This window comes from Artibeus jamaicensis, unplaced genomic scaffold (genome assembly GCF_021234435.1).
Source record: "Artibeus jamaicensis isolate MK-2021 breed Jamaican fruit bat unplaced genomic scaffold, CSHL_Jam_final contig_2170, whole genome shotgun sequence".
In the NCBI taxonomy this organism is placed as follows: domain Eukaryota; kingdom Metazoa; phylum Chordata; class Mammalia; order Chiroptera; family Phyllostomidae; genus Artibeus; species Artibeus jamaicensis.
The window spans coordinates 4,300,243-4,326,450 of NW_026521445.1; the positions used below are offsets into that span (position 1 = coordinate 4,300,243).

Below are 26,208 nucleotides of genomic sequence, written 5' to 3' on the forward strand. Positions count from 1 at the left end.
CAGATAGAGACGTGGTCTTCCGTATAACCATGGAGCCCAGTCGGTGGCCTGACAATCACAAAGTGCTCCACGCTGTCCAAGGATTTCTTGAATGAGCCCTTCTTTCTTGGTCCCAGCGGAGGTGCTTTCTCTGCCTACCTTCCTGAAAGGTCTTGTATCAAGGTCACTGCAATGCACAAATAATAAATCTGAAACTAGACCAAGTTTTTCACACACATACATATAAATACACATCCTATAGTACCACATTTTTTAAATTTGATATATCTTTATTGAGCTTCTACTATGTGTGGGAATAGGTGCCCTGGAGGTGCTGAGATGCACAAGATGTAATCATTGACTTTAAGGAGTTCGCAGCGGCCTTGGTGGGGAAGACAGAGCACCAACACCGAATATATCCTGGTATAATGCTCTCATGGAGGTGTACCGTGGGATAAAAGAGGAAGGGCTCCTGACCTCCCTCCCATCAGTGGTAGGTGGTAGCAGAGAGGGCATAGGCAATTTAGGGAAGAAGCAGCTTTAAATTTTCTTTTTTTTTTTTCATTAAGGAACTATTTCTCTGTGGGGCTAACTGTAGCATAGTCATAATTTAAAAGACATTGATAATATGTCAGTTTGAAATTAATGTCTTTTTGATAATATAAATAACATTTATTGAAATTCAAGCCTAGTACTGTTCTAAGTGTTTTGGTCCTTTAATGCTCAGAACACTCTTATCTGGCTGGTTCTATTATTGTCCCCCTCCTTCTGTTATTGATGTTGAAATTGAAAATTCCCTTTAGGCATTAACAGAGTTGATGTTGTCACAGGTTTATTTTTGTATTTAAAGAGCCATTATCGATTTTTATGTAGTATTCCTAGAGTTTTTCTCGATTTTTACCATCCATATGTTCTTTTATTTCTGGAGCATGAACTCTCTTTCCAGAGCTATGACTCTTTACCACCTAACAGCAGTGCTGTAGTTAGGAATTGCCACAAGAAGTTAAGAAAATCATTGCTGCAACAGAAATATTTTTAGTATACTGTACATGATAAAAATCCTACTTCCTTAAATCTCTGCTTTTATTACAGAGAACAACAGTTCAACTGGAATTTTAATTTTTGAGTGCTTGACAACTGATTCATCAGAGTGAGGAGTTACTATGTGATGTTAGGTTGAAAACTGATCTTGAAATAAATTCAGCTGAGGAGTTTTCAGTACAGTGTTTTGATTTTTATATGGAGAATTAACCATTAAAGATAAATACGTTGGTACCTTGGTACTCATCATTAATTTGTTTCGGCAGTCAGCACGAGTGTCAAAAACAGGTACTAAACTGTTAACAAGCTGAAAAACGTGCTGAAACATTTTTCTCATCAAAATGCAACGAATGAGTATGGGCTTTGACAAGTCCTGAAGCCCACGAGGCCAAGGCCGGGGTATGACTGCATTGCTACAAGCTTTAAACTTGGCACTCTGACAGCGCGTCCGATTTGATAGGTGGTCTTATTTCATAGATTAAATGTAATTGAATAATTTATTTCAGATAGCTTTTCTTTTGGAAATATGTTTATTTATGCACACATACCCATGGGCACTGTTACAGAAGCACATGAAGCAGTGTTCGTAGCGCTTAAGATCTCAGATTCTGGATTTACAAAGAGCTGGGCAGAGCAGTTCCTGCTTCCTTCGTGTTGACATTCGCCTGGTATGTCTTTGCCCATTCTTTTGTTTTGGAACTATTTGAATGATTTAGGTGTGTCTAATAATCAACATGGAGTTAGATTTTGCTTTATGAGTCAATGCTGTCATTGTATTTTATTTTGTTTTCTGTTTTTATATGTATAAATTTTGGCTCTTGCTGTGTACTCTTATTCTTTGCTTTTTTATTGTTCTAATATTTAATAAGGCTTGCGTATTTGTCATCTTAGTTACTTTATGTGATATCTTTAGTTCTCTATTGCTAGTAACTATTAGTTATCTTTTGATGAACACAGGTAAAATTATTATTATTATTATTATTAAGATCTTATTTATTTTTAGAGAGAGAGGAAGGGAGGCAGAAATAGAAGGAGAGAAACATCAGTGTGTGGTTGCCTCTTGTGCACCCCCTACTGGGGACTTGGCCTGCAACCCAGGCATGTGCCCTGACTGGGAATAGAACCGGCAACCCTTTGGTTTGCAGGCCAGTGTTCAATCCACTGAGCCACACCAGCCAGGGTGTAAAATCCTTTGTAAATCCTCTCTTCTCTCTTACCTTTTCTCTTCTCCATCACCCAATTTTAGTCAATAGCCAGTCATAGTTTTGTACGTCTACTACTTGCTTTGTGAGCATTACAGCTATCATTTACTACTCTTAGCTGTTACATAAAGGTAATCAGTAAGCTTATCAGACTTCTTGCTTACATTCTCCCTTCAATTTATATTTTGTTATAGCCTATAATATTTATGTTTTATTTTATTACACCGTTTCCTTCTGTTGTAGTCTTAATTCTTCAATTAAATATATATACAGTGGTCACCCAAGTACTTCTGCTGGAGTTTTTCCCAGTCATCTTTGGTTAGCCAAAATTCATTCTCTAGGAAGTTTCTCAATAAGGAATCATGGGAACAACATAGGAATATTATTCTTACAACATGGTCAGAACTTCTTTTAATTGCTCTACACGTGAGAGACAGCTTAGCAGGTAATAAAATCCTTGGCTCACTCTCTTTCTTACAGGTGCTGTACTAATGTCTCCCTGGAGACAGTAAATGTTCCCGTGGAGATGTGTGAAGCCAGCTTGAATTTTTTCTCTATTATTGATTTGATCTTTTTTGCCTCTCTATCCAAAGGATTTTTGCTTTCTCTCTAATATTTAGTAACTTTCCTAGGATATACTTGTGTAGGATATGCTGGCACATGTATGCCCTTTTAATGTGTTGCTTTAAATCTACTTGTATTTCAGGAGAGTTTTCTTTAATTTTATCTTTAGATATTTATTTTGGTTTTCTGTTTTGGTGACCTTAAGTGTATGTCTGTTGGCTATCCCTTTGTATATCTTTTTTATCTATTGTTTTCTCTTTAAGCCTTTTAAATACTTTTCATTTTTGTGTCTTTAATGCCTCTTCCATCTTCTGCAGTGTCTCTTCTGTTTGTTCTCCTTTTCGTCTCTTCTTCATTTCTCTTATCATTTCATTTATTCTTCTGCTTCCTCTTGAGTTCTGTCCGTTCTTGTTTTCCCTCTTCCTGTTGTCTAGACAGTTCTTCCTTGAATTCTGATACTTATGCTTTGTGATTGTCATAGTGGTGGTGACTTCACTGACTTTCTTAGGTTCCTGCCAGAACAGTGCAATTTTTTATGGCCACTATAATATTTTTCTAGTGAGCATTCCTTGACACTTGGTACATTATGCAGCTAATTTCTACCATATTTCTTATGTCTCTCAGTCAGCGCTGTGCCAGCTACCTTTTTATTCCCTGCAATTTAATGAATTGGACTTTCCTTTGTTATTTGTAGGAGGTATGGGTAGAGCTAGGGTAGCTTTGAGATTTTTGCCTTGGAGAGTCTTTTTTTACATATGGTGCCTGGGTGTGTTTCTTCGTGTTGCCACAAGTCTTCCGCCTCTCCAGACTGGGTCTAGGAGGCTTTCTGCCACCAATTCTAGACTTCCCAGTCCTTTCTTTGCAGTGAGGCTGGAAGGAGAGAGCCCCACCTGCCAACACAGACCTCTCTCCTTAAGGAAGGCCTCTTTGCTGTTGCTCTCTGAGATTGGCCACTGCTGGGCCCTCCTGCTCACCGGGCACACCTCCACCTGTCCCTGCCCCGCTCTCCCGACACAGATTCTGCCTGATGTCAACCTCATTGGAGGTTTTTTATTTTTGTTTTTATCCTGGGTTTGCTGAAAAGAGTTTTTTGAGGTTTTTCTCTTTTTCTCCTGTTGCTACTTGTATTCTCCAGGAAGATTCATGTCTGTAACTCTACCGTGGTCATAGCAGGAAGTGAACACAAGATTTTTATTCAACTATGTAATTGTAATTCAGACAGCTCTGTCACCATTCTACTGTACTACTAGCTGATTGTTATAAAACGGAGGACAATTTTACTGGCTAATTAATTTTTAAAGACCTATCAAAAAGCAAGAAATTAGCTCCCAATTTTTCCCCTCTCAGTGGTTCTCTAACTGTTTTGACTTTTGGACTACTTACAGTTAAGACATCCACTCTAATTTTCACTTGGGTACAGTAAGAAAATGTCACCAACATGAATGGAAGTAGCGACTTACCTTTGATACTTCAGTAAGGAATATGGCTGAAATGTGACATTAACACTACTATTCTCACCCTGGCCAGGTGGCTCAGTTGGTTAGAGAATCGTCCCATACACACAAAAAAAGGTTGTGGGTTTGAATCCTGGTTAAGGCACATGCCTAGGTCGCAGGTTTGAGCCCCATTCAGGGTGTGTACAGGAGGCAATCAGTCACTGTTCCTGTCTCTCTCCCTACCTTCCTCTCTCTCTAAAATCAATAAACATATCCTCAGGTGAGGATCAAAAAGAAAATGCTACTCTCTAGGGTCTGGTCTGTGGACCACCTTAAAAACTAAGGGTGAGGAGCATCCCCCCCCAAACTTCAATAAATATCCTTATTGTGTATTATGTATTAAGTATATAAAAATGTAGTTACTACATATAAAATATATAACATATTAAATATAGTCTATTTATAGTCTCTTATAAACTAGTTTCAGGAGTTTCTTTTCAGAGTGTGGAAGCTTGTGGCCATATTCACCAGCTGATGTGCTTTATTTGGCCTTCATGCTATCCCAACTTTTTAAAAAATTAGTTGCCAACATTTCAAAATTAGAGAGATTTCACAAAACATTGAGAAATTAGAAATCTGGCCACGCGGGCGCCCCACTGCTGTCTGCGGCGGTTTGCTGGGGCCTGTGCTCGCCGCTTCCCCCGAGATCCCACTCCTCCCTCGTCTCACTCGGCTCGTTTGTGTTACCTGCCCGGACCCCAGAGGCTCAGGTAATGTTCATTAAAAAAAAAAAAGCTTAAATATAATTACTAGTCTATTTCCATTAGGCATATGGTAGCTTTGCATTTATAAGCCTGATGATCTATACACTAATGATTCTACCATTGAAAACTGACAGTTTGTTAATGGCCTCGACTGCTGATTTCACGTAGCAAAGGTGTGCGACAGGAACTGAAAATGAAGTGCCATCAGTAGGAACTGTGGTCAGAGGCTTTTCAAGTTTCATGTAACATATTACCAACCTAGAGAGATGGTTCCTGCTTTTGGTGTACTCATTAATTAGTAGAATGTCTCATTTCTTCTTTTCTTTTTCAGTCCTCACCAAAGGATACGTTCGTTGATTTTAGAAAGAGAGGGAGAGAGAGAGAAACATAAATTAGTTGCTTCTCATATGCACCCAGACCGGGGTGGAACCCGCAGTAGGTGCCCTGACCAGGGATCGAACCCACACCGCTGTTTTGGTGGGTGGGGTGACGCCGCTCCAACCAGCTGAGCCACCCAGCCAGGGCTCTCATTTCTCCATATGGATATAATCATGTAAAATCTAGATTACTAAAAATTAATATTTAAAAGTTAATATTTTTAAATATCAAAAACAGCAAGTCTGGTTGATTTGTTTCTTTATAGTACAGATAATTTAAAAATAGTACTGTAAAAAGAATGCCTAAATTTTTGTTACAAGTTGTATTTTTTCTTAAGATAGAATAGATTTGATTAAGTTTTGCTAGCAAAACACCCTTCCCAAACATTTTTTTACCATTACACTTTAAGAAGCATTATGACTCATACTTAAGATACACTTTGCATATGCTGTTAATTTGAATTTTTCGTTATTTGACACTTTAAGGGAAAAAATCTGTAGATTTAAATACATCAAGAAGTTTCTGAATCATCACAAGACTAAACTATGATCAGTGTAGCTTTAGTATTAAGAATATATATATATATATATATCTCAAACCTCTGTACTGTACAACTGAAAGTAACACAAAGTAATTTAAACTGTAATTGAAAACAAAATTTAAAAAATAAAATAATATATTTAAATAAAGATATAATTGACATAGCTAGAATTCACCATATTGAAATGGACAACTTAGTGGTTCTTCTTACAGTTGCAGAACTGTTCAGCCACCTGTGTTCACTAGTCCAGGACACGTCCTCACCACCCAAAGAAACCACAGACCATTAGCCGCGACTCTCCATTCCTTCCCCCTTTCTCCCCTGGCCACCGCTAACCGTGCTCTGTCTCTCTGGGTTTGCCTACTATGACATGTCATGTAAATGGCGTCGTGTAATACGTAGTCATTTGAGTCTGGCTTCTTTTGCTCAGCATCATGTTTCCAAGGTGTGTCCATGTTGTGACGTGTCAGCGTTTCATTTCTTGTGTGGCTGGATGACACCTCACTGGACGTGTGGACCACACGTTATCCACTCATCACTTGGTGAACATTTGGCTCATTGACACACTTTGGCTATTATGAATAATAATGCTAAGGACATTCATGTGTAAGTTTCTGTGTGAACATGTTTTTAAGTCCTTTGGACCTAGAAGTCCAAGGGCTGGGTCATATGATAATTCTATGTTTAACTTCTGAGGAGCTGCCAGACTGTTTTCCATAGCAGCTGTCCCATTGCACATTCCCAGCAGCAACGTGAGTTCCGGTTTCTCTACATCCTCGCTAACACTTGTTTCCTGGGGTTTTGTTTGTTGTTTTGTTCTAATTTGGCCGCCCTACAGATATGAAGTGGTAGCTCACTGCGGTTTAGATTTGCACTTCCCTAATGATGAATGATGAGCATCTTTTCATGTACTTACTAGCCATTTATATATCTTCGGAGAAATGTCTACCCAAATCCTTTGCACATTTTTTAAATTGGGCTATGTGTCTTTTTATTATTGAGTTATAAGTTTTTTCTGTGTACCAGTGGTCCCCAGCCTTTTTGGCACCAGGGACTCATTTCATGGAAGACAGTTTTTCCATGGACCAGGGTGGAGGGGGATGGCTTTATAGACTGCCACCAGTTGCAGGTTAATTGTCACTTGCCACTCACTGAGATAACTTTGGTAAGAGTCTGCAAGCGATTGGTTTTTTTATGGTCTCTACGCAGTCACACCTCTCTGCTAATGATGATCTGTGTTTGTAGTCGCCCCCCAGTGTTGGAATCACCGCCTCATCTCCACCTCAGACCATCAGGAGTTAGATTCTCCCAAGGAGCCTGCAACCTAGATCCCTCGCATGTACAGTTCACGGTAGTGTGAGAATCGAATGCCACCTCTGATCTGACAGAGGACAGAGCTCAGGCAGCAATGCGGGTGGTGGGGAGTGGCTATAAATACAGACGAACCTTCCCTCCCTTGCCTGGGGCTGCTCACCTGCAGCTCTGCGGCTGGCCGGGTTCCCATCCACTGACCAGTAAGGGTGCCTGGCCTGGGGTTGGGGACCCGTGCTGTGTACTATGCCCTCTCTGTTTTTTCACTCGTTGCTTGTGCTTTCACTGTCATAGCTGAGAAACATTGCCTAATCCAAGGTCATGAAGATTTACACCTATGTTTTCTGTTAAGAGTTTAGCTTTTATATTTAGGTCTTTGATCCATTTTGCATTAATTTTTCCCTCTGGTGTAAGGTAGAGGTCCAAACTTTGTTCTTTTGCATGTGAATATCCAGTTTTCCTAGCATAGTTTGTTGAAAAAAAAAAACTGTTCTTTCCACATGAAATGATCTTGGCATCTTTGTTGAAAATCAGTTGGCTGTATGGGTTTATTTTTGGACTCTCGGTTCTATTTCATTGTTTGTAAATGTCTCTCCTTATGCCAGTACCACACAATCTTTGTTACTGTAGTGCCGTAATAAGTTTGGAGTGTTAAGTATATTTTGTTGTAGTTTAATTTCTTAAAAACCATGATCCTTTCTGCGATGTATTATGACTTCAATAATAATTAGTTCATGAATCAGAAATCCTAATTGAACTTCATCTTGGATTTAAAAATGCTCACTGAGAATAGTGTTTTTCAACAATTAATATTCATAATTGGATTAAATGACCCCTTCCTACCTCTATGTTGAGGAAATTTTTTCTAGTTATGTGTTTCACTTGTCTCAGAAATATTGTTAATAATAACAGTATTTTCTAACAGGACATTAGTTGTAGGAGTATCTTTTGTGATTGAGAAACCAAATGTTTATTGACTGCCTCCTGCCAGTTAGCAAAGTGGTTGATTTGTAAAATACTATGATTTCGACTAATTCCTACCAAAAGGAAATTTGGCATAGTTTTTATTTTGATGGATGGTTTTAAAAGTAGTTGAATTTACTATGAAATATGTGTCCAATGGATCTGCGAGAAGTTTTCTGGAAAAATGGAAATCAATATGCACATTTTCCCTTAATATGATGGTTCCATTTTCCAAAGTTAATTGAAGTCCTTGCAGAGATGAAAATTACGTGGAAACTAAATTTGTTTTGTAGAATAAAGTATAGGTTACATGGATAAGGAACAAGGGTGTCGTTTTTAATGAGTCACAGGCTGTTTTTTGTGGGCAGGATAAGGATTGGTTTGTACGTGAGAGACTGAATTGGGCAGTTATCTAAATAATCATTTAAAGCCAGGTTAAGCCTGGGATCCTTATATAAAGATGTATAATGAAGAATAGAGATTGCTAGATAAAATAAGTGTGATAGCAGAGATAGCCTGATGTAGCAACCAAACTGACTTTTGAGTTAGTTGGAGTCCTGCCAGCACCACTTGCAAGTTGTGCGACTCTGAGCTGGTTACTTCTCTGAACCTCAGTTTCAGACGCTGTAAAAATAGAGGTTGGTGTATTTATTGCTTGTGAAGCTTTAATGTAAAGTGAACAGCATGGTAGTTGGTACTCTATAAATAACTTCTGTTAATGTTATTATATTAGTGCCTAGGAAGACAAATATGTTAACCTTTTGGGGAAAGGTACGTCTAAATGAATAAAAGCTAAGTTATGGGATAGTTTTAGAAATACATTTGAGGGTACTCAAGCTTAGCTAATAGTATAGCTCAATACAGTTTTTGCCTTAATTAATAAACAATGTTATTAATTTAAGCCGTAGTCTAACTAAAATACTAACTAAAGTTTATGTTTGTTAGTTACGAAGTGCTTCAGAGCAACTTTGTTGGATTGTCTTCTGATCGATGCAGCCGCCCATTCTAGTGACGGATGTTTGAGGGCCCGGGGCGGGGGGGGGGCTGCCGCACAGCTCCTGTGCTGCTGCGGTTGACGGTTCCATGTGTGAGGCAACTGGAGGCCCACGTTACCACGTCGTCACAACTGTGAGAGGGCTCCGAAGAGCAAGTGTAGGGGCTACAAGAGTGAGAATGGAGGGTGTAATCTGGAGAGAAGTGGTGTCCAAGAGGAATGGCCTCCTGGAGAAAGCTGCACGGAGACTGAGAACTGAGGAGTAGGTAGGGGCTGGCCGGGTGAGGCTGAGTGAGGGGCAGCCGGTGCAGAGGAGGAAACGGGTTTGTAAAGTACTGTGCTAAAATACTGTGCCTCCCTGTTCGGGGGGCAGAGGGAAGGCAGGCTGGCTGCCGCACGCAGTGAGTGAGGACGTAGGGGCGGTTGTGGTGGGGAGGCGATATGGCCAAATCCACTGAGGCCTTTTAAGAGCATGTGAAGGGTTTTGAAATTCATCCTAAGAGGAAACCATTCAAGGATTTTAAGTAAGGGGATGGTGAGATCAAGTTCATATTTGTAATTCTATACTCTGCCAGCTTTGCGGAAATGGATTAGAGGGAATTGAGAGTGTGCAAGGGATACCTTCGGAAGATGGTCAGGTGGGGTGAGAGTTGCTTGGTCTCACGTGATGGCCATGGGGATGGAAAGAAAACTCTCTCACTGGAGAGTTTTGTAGGGGGAACTGTCAGGGTTAGTTAGCCGAGGGACTGAACATACAGGATGCAATGGAAGTGTTACCAGACCAAAGTCAAAACTTGAAACATCCGAGTTGGAGCAGGGAAGGTTTATTGACCCAGAAGACATCAACTGAGAAGATGGGATACCAAGTGCTGCTGCAAACCCATCTTAAGAAAATGCAGACTTTAGGCTTCTTTTATGTCAGGGGGGGGATGGGAGGGGCAAGGGGTGCTAGCTGGCTGCAAATAGCTGGGCACCAGCAGGGCTCTGAGGAAACAGTGGAACGAATGTGTTTGTTCCTAGTCTGTGGGCTCTGGTTGATGTGAGTCTGGTCACAAGTTTCCTGCAAATCATTGGTAAACAGTCACTGTTTTCATACATACTTTCCTCATCTCCTCAGGAGAGGCGCCTTGGGTAAGGGGCTGCTATTGGAAAAGTCAAGTTGCAAGCAGAATTCCTCTGATGATTAGCATGTCCATCGGCAAGAAGCCATTGACCTGAAGGCCATGGGAACAGAGCAGGTGTGAAGAGGATGGCATCAGAGAGGCCTGGCGTTTCGCTGTTGCAGGACAGGTGCCAGGGACGATCATGAGGGTTCTGGTGTGAGCTGCTGGGTGGTTAGGGAAGCCTGAGAAGGGGTAACGTGGAGAGGAGAGAGAAATTTAGCATAGGGTAGGTGAGAAGTATCTGAGTGGAGCTCCGAAGTAAAGGTGGGGTTGTGAAGTCTGGAACTCAGAAGAGAAACTTGAGCTAGAAAGGCAGGTTGGGAAATGAGTGAAGGTGTTTAAAGCCACGGGGATGGAGGGGATCACCTAGGGAGATCATGAATACTGAGGGATGAAAAGCCCAGGGTCAGTCTCAGAGGGTTCCGGCAGTGGGAGGCTCAGGACCGGGGATGGCGGAGCCTAAGGAGGAGCCCCAGAGAAGCAGCAAGAATGCCTCCCTAGGTGTGGAGGTCAGGTCAGCAGTGTGTGTGTGGCAGGTGGGGTGGGGGGTCTGGTGGTGCTGCTGGGAGTTCGTTTTGGAAGACAAGAGCTGAGGTACCATTTGTTGGATTTGGCAAGAGCAGCTTTACTGAGGCAGTAGCAGTGGAAACTGGATTGGGGTAGGTTGGAGATGAATGGGGAACGGGAGAAGGTAAAATGCAAACATGAACGTGGGACTTTCCAGAAGTTTGGCTCTGAAAGAGTAGAGGGTGATAGTTGCAGGAGAGAAATTGGGTCAAGAGAAGGCTTTTAATATTAATTATTAATCAATTTATTTATGTATAATTATTTTAAAAAATTCTCACCCGAGGATATTATTGATTTGAGAGAGGAGGAAGGAGGGGGTGGGTGGGGAGAGAGAGAGAGAAGAAACATCGATGTGAGAGAGAGACACTGCTCAGTTGCCTCCCACATGTACTCCATCTGCGGCCTCGAACCCGCAACCTAGGTGTGTGCCCTGATCAGGGATCTAGCCTGCAACCTTTCTGGTGTACAGGATGATGTTCCAACCAACGATCCACCCGACCAGGGCTGTCTTTTAATTTTTAAGATGAAAAAGCCAAGTTGCTGACCTACTTAGAGCTGTACCTGAAGAAACCGGGGTCACTTACTTGCATAGCTAATGGGTTTGGGAAACTGTTCTTAGTGAAGGTGGAAGGAGAGGAAAGGGGCGATACAGGGACAGCCCTTAACTGGCAGCTCTGGTGGCGGGGGCAGGCCATGAATTCGCTCCTGTTCGGAACTAGGATTTAGTAAGACTGCTCTCCTCATTCCGTCTACATCTTCTCACTATTCTTCCTCTCTGAGAGCTCTTTTCTTCAGTTTCTCTGAAAAGTTCTACCTACTTATCTAACCCCATGGCATGGCTCCCCCCCCTCAGTTTCCGTGCTCTCCTTCCTTCTGAACCTCTCTGTCGTCTGCTCGGTTAATTGTGGTTCCTAATCTTTGGGCTGAGATTTCCTGCAGTGCTTCAGGGTTCTCTCGGGGTCAGTAATCTGTGTACATGTTAAATATCATCTGTGGATAAACAGTATCTTATAAATATCTGTTAATATTTTAAAAATATATATAAGTGCTATTTTGATTAATAAGAAATCCCTTAAAAACATTATAGACTTTATAGTTGCTTTTTGTTGTGGATATTTTCACTCAGTGCTAAAAGAACTATCATAGATATCTGCTACATATTTGGACATTAAAAAGGCTGTTCATACTCAAAATGGTTAGGGCTCACTGCTTTACTACATAAAACATTCAAAATTGCTTCCTGTTTTTCACTCTTGTTTTTACTGTTGCTGTTCTTGTCTCTTTAACTAACTTGTCAATTGCTTAGAGCAGGAGTTGTGGTTCTTTCTTCTTCCTCCTTTTTTTTATTTGATACCTTTCTGCAGTGGTTGGTCAGCAGCCAAATCCAGCCCACTGCCTGCTTGTTTTGCAGATCCTTTCCAGCTCTGGAAGTTTCACAGATCACCATTCGCCATCCTTCTGATGATAGGAAGCACTGACTTTGAACCCCAGTTAAGTTAAGTGAAATGTTAACCCTCCCCAAAGGACGGCCACACTTCTCACTAGCAGACAAGCTGTACTGCAGAAAGTTGTACAGCAGTCCACCCTTCTCTGCAGTTTCACGGTCTGCGGTTTCGCTTTCCTTGGTTTCAGTTACCCGCTGTCAACCACAGCCTGAAAATATTAAATGGAAAGCTACAGAAATAAATAATCGTAAGTTTTATATTGCACCGTATTCTGAGTAGCATGGTGAGCTCTTGCACCTCCTGCTCCAGCCCCAGCAGATGTGACTCATCCCTCGGTCTAGTATCCATACCGTAAATAAACCACCTGCCAGTCCGTCCCTAGTAGCCGTCTCGGATGGCAGATTGGCTGTGGGCCTGTCACAGTGCTTGTTTTCAGGTCCCCTTATTTTACTCAGTAATGATCACAGAGACATTCACATCCCTTTTATAACAGTGTATTCTTATAACTGTTCTATTTTATTGTTAGTTACTGTCAACCACTTAATGTGCCTAATTTATAAATTAAGCTACTTCATAACCATGTATGTGTAGAAATCAACATATATATACCACAGTACTAGATGTGGTTTCAGGCCTCCACCGCGGGTCTTAGAGTGTATCCCCTGTGGATAAGGGGGAGACTACTATATTGTTACTTTTATATTTTGAATTTTGTCAATAAAATTTTTGGAAATTTGTTGGAAAATAGATCTGTTATGTAAACACACGCCTATATAATGTCCTCCATTTTGCTGCTTAACCTGCACGGCCTAATATACGTACAGTCTGACGCTGTGTGGAAAATCAAGTTTACTGACCCCTGCCTCGAAGTAGCGGTTTCCACTTCCGTCTGCACATCTGGATTATCAGAGGACATGCACCCTCTGCCCTGGAGATTCGGAACCAGTGTGTGGGGATGGAGTCTGAGAACCTACATTTTAAACAGGCTGTTTAGTTGTTTGGGAATCACTGCCTTTTAATGCATTCCTAGAGTTGAACTCCAAGAGACAGTACAGTGAATTTTGGATTAGATGTCAGAGGACAGCTTACTAGTTTTTTTATTTCAACATTTATGAACCATGGGATCGTATCAAAGCAATGACTTGTTCTGCAGGTTTTAAAAAACTTTTCCAGTTCCTTTGTTTATAGACAGTTTTGTTTTATCCTCTACAATGGTAATTTTACCTTCTGGAATTCACAAAAACCTCTTTTTAGAATCTGATGAAAGTCATGGGCCTTCCCCTAACTGCCCCCCCCGAAAAATGCACCTGAATTAATTTTTCATGACTGCCATAACAAATTACTACAGAAGCACTTAAAACAACAGAAATTTATTCTCTCACATTTCTAGAGGCCAGAAGTTCAATTCAAGGTGTCAGCAGTCCTGCCAGAGGCTCCCTGGGGAGACCCCTCGCCTCTTCAGCTTCCGGGAGCCACCGCTCTCCTGGTCTTGTGGCTGCACCGCTCCACCTGCCTCCTCCTCTTCCCTGTGTCTGTTCTGTGTGTCTCTTACAAGGACACATCTCCTTGGTTTGGGGCCCATCCAGATAGTCCAGAATAAGCTCCTTCTCTCAAGACCCTTAATTTAATCATATCTTTTATGATATAGAGTAACATTCACAGGTTCCGGGGATTTGACGTGGACATTTTATGAGTCGGAGGTGTGGGTACATTTTTGGCTTACCCCAGCACCTTTGCACATACTGACAATTTTACAAACAACTTCAAGGGGCTTATAACTCTGAAGTTCATATATGGCTCCCATGGACTCTGAGTTCGAACCTTATACCTGTAGTGGATTCTAATTATGTAGCCTCTTTATTCTCTCCCCTGTGTCAAGTTCTTACATTCATCATCCTGTTGATCTCAAAATGATGTTTTCTTCTTGTGACGTTAGATTCTTTACTTTATAGTTTGCCGAGTCAGTTTTTCTGATGACTTTGGAAGCTATTTATCTTTGGTAAGGCGTTAAAAGAAAAGCCTGGCCTGTGCCTTTTACATCACTCTGTAGCGAGGAGACCACGTTCCCTGCAAACCACAGGCAGCTGACTCTGAGTGCCTGATGGGCTGGGCCTTCTTGCAAGTGCTTGCACTGGGTTCTTATTAAATACTATAAAATATAACAGTCCTCAGAGGGAAGGAACATCCATCTCATTGTGTAAGCAAGACAGTGAAGCTTGGGGGAAGTTACTTTGGGGGATAGAGCTTTGGTGGCTGACAGAGCTAGCAAGGGACAGAGCTGGCCTGTGAGTGAAGGTCTCCTACTCTTAAGCCCATGCTATTTTCATGATGCCATGAACACATAGCACACTTCCCTTTTAGTTGAGTGGTTCGTGATCTTACACAAGGGCTATGTGTGCTTTGGTGTCGGGGGTCGACAGACCAGGGTTTTGGTTAGATTTACAGTATTACCTGGCACAGTGTCTCCTCTGATCCTCAGCTTTACGTAAGACCGATACCTGGCTTCTGTGCCTTGCAGCTCTGCTGTAGCAAGGGAGAGAATCGGAATGAAAGCTCTTCAAAATAGGAGAATGTGCCACTATGTAATACCATTAATTAGCTTCTCATTTGATTATATTCTTAGTGTTTTTTTCCTTCACTAGCCTACATTTCAAAGTTTGGGAATATGGTCAAGCCTCGACCAGAGGCTACATATTAGCTCCCACTATGAATTTCTTGGCAAAAGCCCTCTTGGGCATTTGGCTGGTATGAACACTTAAGCCTGCTCTTGGTTCTTTCATTTTAAGGACATCCCCAACTTGGCCTAGCTCAGCTCCACCTGGGATATCTATGTTCATGATTATTTTCTGAACATTTCTCTTTCCCAGGTTGGTTTTTAACTCCTCTCATCACCCACTGCGACTCGGGTTTGGTTGGTGGCCCCAGGGCCGTGGTCTAGAGACTCTTCCCTTTTCTCTTCCTTACGCCCAGTCTCACGTCACTGATAACTGTCCCCTTTTATCTTTGCTCTTGACTTCCAGAATATAAAGATGCTAAAGACATTCTTATCTTTTACCAAAATAGCCCCCACAGCCCATCCCACCTGTTCACACCGTAACACCATTTTCTCTCACCCCCTGGCTTTTGTGGCTTTTATATGGTGATGTGCAGAATTCTGGTGCCTAGTTGTAGGGTAATCTGATTGGAATGTTTCATTGGAGAACCACAGATGTGAGTACCTGTAGATCTTTTCTCTAGAGCTGGTTAGAGTTTCTAGAGGAGACTTCCAGACCCTTGGCTGCCATGTCCTGGGGCTCAGCAGGTGAAGGGTGAGCATCAGAGGACTGGATCTGCCCCCAGGGAGTGCACTGCACTTAGGCCTGTGTTGGCTCTGCTGCTCTCATTTGTTATGTAACCTCGCTCTGATTTTACCCCAGGCCTATACTGACCTAACTCATCTTGAACTTTCTACCTTAGCGGTTCTTAAATGGGATGGGGGTGGGGGTCGGATGTTTGGAAACGTGTAGGATTTGGGGGTTGTATTAGAGACTGTTGACTGGGATGCTAAAAGTTTTGCAGTTTTTTAAAAAGATTTTATTTATTTATTTTTAGACAGATTGGAAGGGGAGGAGAAAGACAGGGAGAGAAATGTCAGTGTGTGGTTGTCTCTTGTGCTCCCCACACTGGGGAACCATGCCTGCAACCCAGCATGTGCCCTGACTGGGAATCGAACCAGTGACCCTCCGCTTCTCAGTCGGCGCTCAGTCCACTGAGCCACTCCAGCCAGGGGAGTTTCACAGTTTTAATGTCTGCAGGAACAATTGCTTTTCCCAAGCTATCAGTGGTTCCCTTTTTTAAAACAGCAAACTTAATTAAACTTTTAAACTTAATTAAATAAACTTACACAGACACAGAGGGTGCAGGGTGTGTTCTGGAGGTAGATACCACGTGATTTAGAGATGGACTAAGTGTGGAGACCTAAGGAGAGAGAGGCATCAAAGGGGGTCGTAGGTTTTGTCTTGCCTTGACGGGGTGAATGATGGTGTCCTTTGTGGAGATGGAGAAGCCTAAGGGGAAGGAAGAGCTGGTTCTGTGACGAGCACATGGTATTCAAGACGGCTGCATCCAGGGCCCCAAGACAATGTTGACGTTTTTCTTTGATATCCATTGCCTCTTTAGACTTGGTTGTTATTCACCTGTCATACAAAAAAACCCAAAACAAACCAAACCCAAAAAACAATGTCCCACTTAATTCTTTGGCTGTGTGCTCCTGTACCCCTCCTTATTGCTGCTGTCCACCAACCTTATTTGTTGAGGACTCTGGGACTTAGCCTGTCCACCCCACATCCTGGGACAATAACAGGCAGCTTCAGGGCATCTGTGAGCAACATACCCAAGGACCGTCTTCAAGGTTCTCTGCCCTGCAGCGGGCCAGCAGTGCCCGCGTGCACCGTGGTTTTGAAGCCGAGTTCCCCTACTTCCTAACTGCGCAACTGGGAAAATTCTGCTCAGCCTTTTGTGTCTCATTTTCCTTAATTGTAAATTGGGGATCATAGTATCTGGACACGTGGGGTTTGTTACTAATTATAAATGCCTGGCACATAGTAAGCATTCTGTAAATGGTATCTATTAAGATTATTAGTATTTAATTATTGTATATCTATTTAATCATATATGCTGCTGTTATTCTTTCAGTTAAGCAACCAGTTCAAAAGCTACCCCTTCAGCCTTACCTCCTCAAATAAAAACTCTTAAATTTTAAGCGCCCCCAAAAGGGGCACTGACCACAGTTGCCTAATATGTTCAGTATACTTGGTTAAAAAAATAAAACAAAGCTGAGCAGTGCTCCAGTTCAGCAGTTCCTGTTTACAGGTGTACATCAGGTTTACCCAGGGGCTTTTTCAAAATATCTGGGCCTTCTGGGGGTTTGAATAGGATGGGGAAGGGTGAAGGGTAGCCTGAAATACCTCTCCCCCCTCCATTTTCTTTCAGTTAATCACCCCCTTGCTTGGTTCCTTTCCTCACCAGTCTCCCCTCCATTAATTAGTACCTTAAGCTACTTTCTCATGGCTGCCCTTAATTATGTTCTCATTCTCTTTTCATCTTGCCCCATTTGCTCGGTTAACCTCTAACTCGGCATGAATCCAGTGCAGTCTGAATCCAGTGTGGGCTACTGAAAGCCACAGTTTTTGAGCAACGTGAGATCCTGTCATGTGGTATTTTGCTCTTCAGTCTTTACTATTCACATTAGAGCAGCTGACCTTCCGCGACACAGTGGGCATATGGCTGTTTTCATTAATACTGATTTCAAAAGTAACTTCACCTCTCGTGTAGTCCAATTACCCAAGATCTCTGTGTCTATCAGTCATGTCTCATTTATTTTTACAATATGTTTTGAGTGGCATTAGTGATATTAATGTTTTATATAGGAGAAAACCAAGGTACAAGATAGTAAAATAGTTTGGGGCGTCAGCTTGCAGGCACAGTGTTTTTGAACTTTGGAAGATAAGTTTGTATCGTCATGTATTAAGCAACCTTTCTTCTCCACATCCATTGTCTTATTAGGCAGTATAATGGCTTTAGCATCACTGTTTTTAAGGAATTTGTGATGAATTATTTTAATAAATTTTCTTTTTGAGATGGAACATGTCCTGATCAGTTCCAGTCTGTAACTCTGGGGAGAGGTTTGTTGGTGCATGTGGGTGTGTGTGGGTGTGTGTGGTAAGTGACCATCTTTGGCTTTGGTTTCTAACAAGAATTTTAAAAATTCTGTTACAACTAGAAAACTCCTTTTGCAGTTTTTATTCATTTTCCTATATTCCCTTTGGAAATAGTGAACCCGACCCAATTATTTTTTGAGAATTCATTCCACAGAACAGTATGTTAAAATATTTTTGTTCTTCTAATTAAGTTCAATGTAAAACTTGGTAGGCATCCACAGCTTGTATTCTTTAACATGCCAACAGTTCTATTCCTTGGTTAAGATGGGATAGCAGGGTACGATCTGAGGAACACAGCTGCCCCGTACGTGAAATAAGTGCTTTTTCTCTTCAAGCGTGATTTATCTAGATTTCGTTAGTCTAACAGTGGTCTTTGAAGTATATAACAATACGGTCCAGGTACGACAGAAAAAGAATAGGAGAGATATTAGAGACTAAATGTATTGTTGAATAAAATCCAGATTTTTACAAAATTCAACATGACTTTATTGCTACATCAGAGTGATTTTTTTAAAGGGAACTGGGGTGGTTGAGCAGGACTGGGGAATTCAGTGTGGCCCAAGATGAGTGAATACTAATGTGTAATCAGCCCCTGGTAATTTACATCAGACACTTGAGGAGCCCTGGAAGCTTCTTTGTAGAATACTAATGCATGAAACCTATGCTCAGTTTTATTTTCTTCTGTGAAGTGAATTTACTATAAAATGAAGCCTGACCTCATGGAGACGCCACAGTTTCCCTTAGACTGTTCACACAGGCTGTGACATTTCACCTGGAGATTGGTAGTAAACGTAACGTCTTTTTTCTTCTTTGAAAATGAAGATACTTAACATATTTTTATAATACTTGCATATTTTATTACAAAGCAGAATTTGAAGCATTCTGGGAATCACTTCCTAGTGACGATCAATATTAATAGCTTAGAATTCATTCCCCCAGACTTTTCCCAATGTATTAAATAACATAAATTTTATTTTTTCTTTAAAAACATGTTATCATGCTGTATACACTGTTTGTGACTTGCTCTGTTTAGGTAACAAGTCCCTTTGGGGGTTTGGGTATTGGGACACCCCCCATTCTTTTAATGGATTCATATTCTTCCATTACGTCATAGTTTTCTTATCCATCCCCCTGTTGGTGGACATTTACGTTGCAGTAAACATCCTTTATGCATATATCTTTGCCTATTTGGATAAATGTTTCTGTAGGATAAATTTTAAAAAGTGGAACTTGTAGATCAAAGGGTATGGCCATTTTTTATTTTAATGGATGTTTTTGGGCTTTGCAAAATGTTATAACGGTGTTCTTATTCTTATAAGAAATAAAGTTCTAAACATGCAGAAGTTTTAGCTAAGCAATGTATCATCATTAATGTATACCAGTATTTCTAATACAAGGTTTCTAGTGACATAAAAATCTTTAAAATGATAGCTCGTTTATTCTTACAGTGATGGAATGGGGTGAAGATATTAAAGCCATTTCACAAGATGAAGCGGTGATGTTGGTGAACCATCAGGCAACCGGAGATGTGTGCACTCTGATGATGTGCCTCCAGGACAAAGGACGGGTGAGCTTTTGCCTGACAGCAGGATGGGGAGGGGGGCCGTGTGGAATCCACCCAAGCATCTTCCTATGGCTGGAATGCAGACTTTAATATGTACTTGTGTGCTTTTCCCGAGACTTTAGAAAAGCTTTCAAAAATGCGTATTTCTAAGTTACTCCAGGAGAGAAATTTAGAGACTTAAAAAGAAATAATAACTGGGATAATGTGAATTGTATCTCTATAAAAGCTGTTTTACAAATAATAACTGGGATGAAAGCCAAGTTAATATGGCTAATCGGGGGCTGTCTTAAGGTGAAGTGGTAGACTGCCAGTTTGGGAAACAGAGAACAATATTGTTTAAGGTAGGAGAGTGACATCAGCCTGTGAATTTGCTGATCTGGGGGGTTTTTAGCCAAAGGAAAATGAGGTAAATATTATTTTGGATTCCATTTACAAAGCATATTAGAAGAAAAATTATAAGGCCCACTTTGGTTAGTGTTGTTCAGGGTCTAGTCGAACTGGTGATTTATACAGCTTAAGAAATTATCTTTAGCATTAAAGGACTTATTGCCTTAGGAGGAGTTAAACAGGTTTTACTCATAGAAAACTAAATAAATAGTATATGAAATTAATGCAGTAAATATTGGCCTAAGAGTAAGTAAACAATCTACCAGATGTTTATTAAGTGCTATATATTCATGGTCCGTGACTGTAAACAGATCACCACCCAATGACAGACTTTTCTCCTGTCAGAGGAGCCAACGAGCCAATAGTGAGAGGTGGAGGGAGGATATAGCAAATGATACATCATTGCAAAGTGAGAAGTATTCAGTGGCCGGTGAACTCACAGTGTACTTGATGGGTATAGTAGTGGAGGGAAAAGGACATAAACTTCACCCTGAAGAAGTACTATTGAGTAAGGCAGAGTTAGTGAAGGGCTTGTTCTTTAGTGAGATAGTCACAACCAAAGTGACCAAGGCAAGAAGAAACCTGGTGTGCTTAGGGCCTGGAGATTTTGATTCTGTAGCTCAAGAGTCAGAAAATGAGGTGAGAGTCGAGGAAAATCTGATTATTATGCTTCCAGTTTTTCTTGTTTATCTGGAAAGCAGCAGCACAATCTTGCTGGAATGTGGAATAAATTCACCTGTCTTCTATTAAGAATCTTGAATTGCTAAGACTCTCGATGTGTAGATGTATTTATACTTCTAGTGATATTTATCACCTATACCCTAAATTCATGATGTTAAAATTTTGTAAAAACTAGTTTATTTGGTTTTATATCAAGAGAATCCCCAATTAACATTTTTATTCTTACTGATATGATCATAATATTATCATAATTAGTGATTACACAGTGTACTTAATTAGTTTTGAATCTCAAAGAATGATTAAAATGGTCAATATAAATATGCCTAACATATTACTCTAACTCAAAGATGATAACTATATTAACCAGAATATAGTTAACCTGAAATTTGCCAGTCATGTGGACAAAAGAAAGTTTTTTTTACTTGCTTTTGTAAAAAGATTTCAGTTAGTTTGTCTTAGGTACATTTCTTTTTGTCTTCAGGTTAATTATACTAAACATTTTTATGATCTGATACTGCTGAATGATTTGAAATCTTGAATTTTAAAATCTTCTAAAGGAGTAAGTGAGAAATACAAAACTGGAAATATTGAAATCTTTACCTCTTACCTAAAAAGTTAGGGCAGTATCGACTTATATTTACAAGTAGGAATGTTTGCTTGTTGTTTTGTGTGCTCCATGCTCCATTCAAAGAAGGTACTCACAACACTTAAGAGAGTTCTAGGCTACAGTCAGGTTTCTTCTATCCAACATTCAATTATTTCTTGTTTCTTAAACACTTTAGGTTGTTGCTCAGATGATGTGGTTAATGGATCATATTTTTAAGTATACAAACTTTGGAATTGTTTCTCTGATTCATGGAGACTTCTTTATAAGACAGGTAAGTAATGAGGATTTTTTTTCCTTAGTGATACCCTGATCGAACTGTTTTTTCTTTTATAAAGAAGCATAACAAAACCAGTTATAATAGGTAACATTAGGGAGCTCTTCCTCTGACTCCGTGTTCCCTAAATCATTTATTGCAGTCTGAACTTGAGTATGTACAAGCATTAACATGCTGATGATGTGAATATTCTAATGTCTACTCCCATCTAAACAGTACCCTGTTCAGTGGACATTTACCAAGCACCTGCCACATTCTCAGCTTGTCTACTTCGTACCTGTGTGAACTGGGCAAGTCATTTAAACTCTGAAAGTTTGCTCTCCTCGAACGACAGGTGCTCCCCTCACAGGTTGGTGGGGAATTGAAGGCAGTAGTACCTGTGAAGCACTCAGGACGGCGCCTGCCGCCTTGTCCTCACTGTTGTCATGCTTACCACTGTCGTCATCTACATTATCACCGTGACTTTATTTATAGGTCACTGTTAAGTGAAGTGTGTAAATTAGCAGTAAGGGGATCATTAAATAAGTAAGAGGAATTATTTTGAGAGTCAGTAGTAGGAACGATGAGTGCATCAGATTTTTGTGGATTCAGAAAAAAACTTTTGGAAGAAGAAACTGATATTTGGCTTCAGTATAAAGAATGAGTGTGCCCTGGCTGGCGTAGCTCAGTGGATTGAGCGCGGGCCTGCGAATCAGAGTATCGCGGTTCGATTCCCAGTCAGGGCACATGCCTGGGTTGCAGGCCAGTTCCCAGCAGGGGACTCACGACAGGCAACCACACATTGATGTTTCTCTCCCACTCTTTCTCCTTCCCTTCCCCTCTCTCTAAAAATAAATAAATAAAATATTTTTAAAAAAAAAGAATGAGTGTGGGTTTGATAGAAGGCAGATTGAGAATGGGTCCTAAGCATTAGGAATAATTTAGTGTGTAGGAGAAGGATTGTAGTATCTTATCAAGTGAGTACTACATTATATAGTATTCCCCTGATATGCTACCAGTATCACAAACTTTGTTTTCTCAGAAATGGACAACTGAAATATGATATGCAGGCCCTTTGTTTATAGTAATGGTGTTGATATATTTGGTGACTTAAATCCGGATTGTGTGGTACCTTACACATAATAAGCTCTTAATGAATAACTAGTGAGTCTAATTCGGCCCCTTCTGAGAACCGCACATTCAGAAATAAGCTGGAAGTGTGTAGGAGAAATTCTAAGCTCTCTGAAAATAGGTATCACAAAACACATGTTCTTTACTCCAGACAGTTTTATGTACAGAACGCATTTCATTTTTCACATGCTGTGCAGTTATCTGGTTTCTTGTGGAAACACCCTTGGTTCTTCTGAGCAGAGATGAACAGATGCATGGTCTGCAACCTCAGGAAGGAGCGGAAGTGGGGACTGGCCACAAGGTTAAGACAAAATATAGTGATCAGAACAACAAAGAAACTAGCCTAGTATCTCCGAGTAGCCTCACAGTGGATGCTTAGTAGTAGGGGAATCCATGGGAAAAATCAGGTGGGTCCTTTGCATTGTGGAAGTCTAAGGAAATTACTGACTTTATAGTGTAGTGTAATATAACAAGTGACCCTGATGTGATTCTCAGTTATTAAGAAGAGGCAAATTTTACTAACTTACCATATACTTTGAGGGTATAAAAGTAGAAATTGCACTCTAAAACAGTTTCCTTTTTATTACAATGTAAGGTTTTACATATTTAAAGACTATTTCAAATATCAGATAGATTTGCAAATTCTTTTCTAAAGAGAAACATTCCCCCCCTAATAGTAACAAAAATTTATAACATGGAAGGAGAGGAGAGAGAAAAGTATTAATGGGTAAGGAACATCTCTTGGGACTTTGCTACTAGACAATTTCGAGAAGTTGTTTCTGAGAATATTAGAAATATTTTGCATGTAGGGTTGGGAACTTACATACATAGAGCTTAATCATAATTCAGTTCAGAAGATTATCAAAGACAACGTCTTACTTGTTTTCCATTTGGAATGACTTAAAGCCCGATAGCATGCAGGTTGTTTTAGGAGCATCTCAATTGTATTAGCTGAAAAATTAATAATAAATTGATCATACTGGAAGGAAGAACCTTTGTACTGTTTAGTTACGGGTTTGGGGCCTTTCTACAAAGCTTTCTGGATTCCTCTTTTCAGTCTCCAACTCATCCTTTCCTCTCCTTCCCTCACAACTAAGATCCGGTGCACCCAAGTTCCCCATTAGCTTGACTTTCAGTTTTTTCCTGAATGTACCGGTATCCACTTCTCATCGATATACCATAGTCAAATCTCATCAGACTCCTCCGTCTGGACAACTGCAATAGTCTCCTAACTTATCTCCTGTAATCTTTGTGTCACTGGAGCCAGCAGATTTTTTTTTATGTAGATAAGATCATGACACTCCCTTGTCAAAACTATTCAGGGACTTTCTGCCCCAAACCACTCACCAAGTTCAGGGCCCTTTTCTGTCCTCCACCTCTGCAGTTTCCTCTCCTGAGCTGTCTGCCTCATTCACCACACTTCAGCCATGCTGGCCTTGGTGCGGTTCTTTGCATCGCCACAGCTCGAGCTCAGGGTCGTTGTCTTTTTCATTCTCATCGCCTGTCATGCTCTGCCTGGAGTCTTCTTCACACGGCCTGTGTCCTCACACTGTCAGCTCTGTGCTCCCACTGCACCTCCGTGGAGCTGCTTTCCCTGACCCTCTTGACCCTCTCTATCCTCTTAACTCTTTTTTTTTCTCAGTTGAATTTTCACTCCTTACTATCTGCCTGCTCTAGTAAGCTCAGTGAGGGTCTCTTACTTTCTTCTCTATGTCTAGCATACAGGACAGTGCCTGGCAGGTAGGAGGCACTCAGTCAGTAAACAGACATGGAATTGATGGTTGAATGAACTTCGAGGGGCAATCAGAGCAATTTTTTCTTTAGAAAGAAGTACTTATAGTACTTATTTATATAATAAAAGTACTTAAGTATTAGTACTTATATAATATAAGCACTAACAGCTTCTTTTTACCACTAGTCAATATGGGCCATAAGTGGGGGGAAATCACCATTCTAGTTTACGATTGGATTTGACTTTAGCAGCCGTTACTACTGTTTTATTTCATAGCAGTTTAATTTCAAGTGTACCTGTCCTTATCATATGTGGGTCTACCTTCTAGGGAAAATCTCACCGTGACCAACAACTTCTTCTTCTCAAGAAGCACCTAGAAAACAATTACAGGAGCAGAGATCGAAAATGGATCGTCTTATTTCCAGAAGGGGGCTTCCTCAGGAAGAGACGAGAAACAAGTCAGGCATTTGCCAAGAAAAATAACTTGCCATTTCTTCAACATGTCACTCTGCCAAGGGTTGGAGCAACAAAAATTATTTTGAACGCACTTGTGGCACAACAAGAAAATGGGAGTCCAGCAGGAGGAGATGCTAGGAAACCAGGTGCGATGGCTTTTAGCATCGTTTTTTCTTTGTTGGGATTGAAGGATTTTCTGGAGTACCAGAAGATAACATTGTTATTTTATATGTTTATAATTTTTGTCAAAAATAGAAATAATACTCAGGGAGGGGATGAAATACAATTTTAAGTGTATCTATTTAAAAAAAAACAGTTAATGCTTACTATAATTCATTCAAATAATGCAAAAATGCATGAAGTCAAAGCTGTCTTTCCTCTACCTTATCTATTTTCACTCCTGGCAATTCTCACTGGTACAGTAAACATTCCAATGCAAAAATGCATGAAGTCAAAGCTGTCTTTCCTCTACCTTATCTATTTTCACTCCTGGCGATTCTCACTGGTACAGTAAACATTCCTGTAAATATATTTGCATTTCTGTGGGAGTGTCTGTGGTGCAGATTTGTAGAAGCGGAATGGCTGGAGTAAAAGACATAGGGAATGAAGTGACTTATTTGTGAAACTAATCATAGATATGCAAATGAAAGTGGTAATGAAAAAATGTTTTTATTTATCAAAGTTAAGAAAGCTTTTTTGTTTTTAATACAGACAATGAATTTAATACAGTTTAGCCATATTTAAAGTCCTTAAAATGTTGATAAATGAGTTATTGTACTGCAAAATAAGTACTTGTCAAAAGGAAATAATCTGAAATACTGGCAAAGAACTTTATTTTTATTAATAATAGTAAAAAAGTGGAAATAGCTGTGAGACGGGATAGATAATTAATAAAACATCCATACGACAGAATACAACACAGCCATTAGAAATGATGCTTACAGAGAATTTTTATTGGCTTGGAAAACTACTTCTGCTCGCTAATGATAATGGAGTGGGAGGAACAAACAACTCTGGAGAAAAGAATCCGAGCTCATAGGTATAAACAACAAAGCAGTAGAGACAAGTGAGAGGAAAGATACCAAAATGTTAGTTACCGCTGATTGCTTCTCTAATTTGTAACATTATGAATGCTTTGTCTCATTTCTTAATGCTTTTCTGTACTTTTTAAAATACTGAGTATGTGTTACTTTCACGGCCAGGAAAAAGTAAACCACACTCAGAGGTAGGACTGCATGTCTTGGAGATATGCTGGTGAATTGCGGAGACTTGCTGACAGTGTTGTGCCAACAGCAGGAAGACTTACGAGCAAGTTTAAGACACTATAGGAATGTGGTGATAGAAGCTGAA

The 26,208-nt window shown here is 40.4% G+C and overlaps 1 protein-coding gene across 5 annotated transcripts in view; it reads left to right on the forward strand.

Annotated features, from left to right (window-relative positions):
- The window catches only part of LPGAT1 (lysophosphatidylglycerol acyltransferase 1), a 102,648-nt gene that overhangs the window by 38,275 nt on the left and 38,165 nt on the right, over positions 1-26,208 (forward strand). For all 5 annotated transcript variants that reach the window (XM_037136941.2, XM_037136944.2, XM_037136942.2 and 2 more), the window contains exons 3-5: positions 19,496-19,614; positions 21,462-21,557; positions 24,731-25,004. In XM_037136941.2, the coding sequence (XP_036992836.2) occupies positions 19,496-19,614; positions 21,462-21,557; positions 24,731-25,004 (489 nt within the window). The remainder of the gene's footprint in view (positions 1-19,495; positions 19,615-21,461; positions 21,558-24,730; positions 25,005-26,208) is intronic.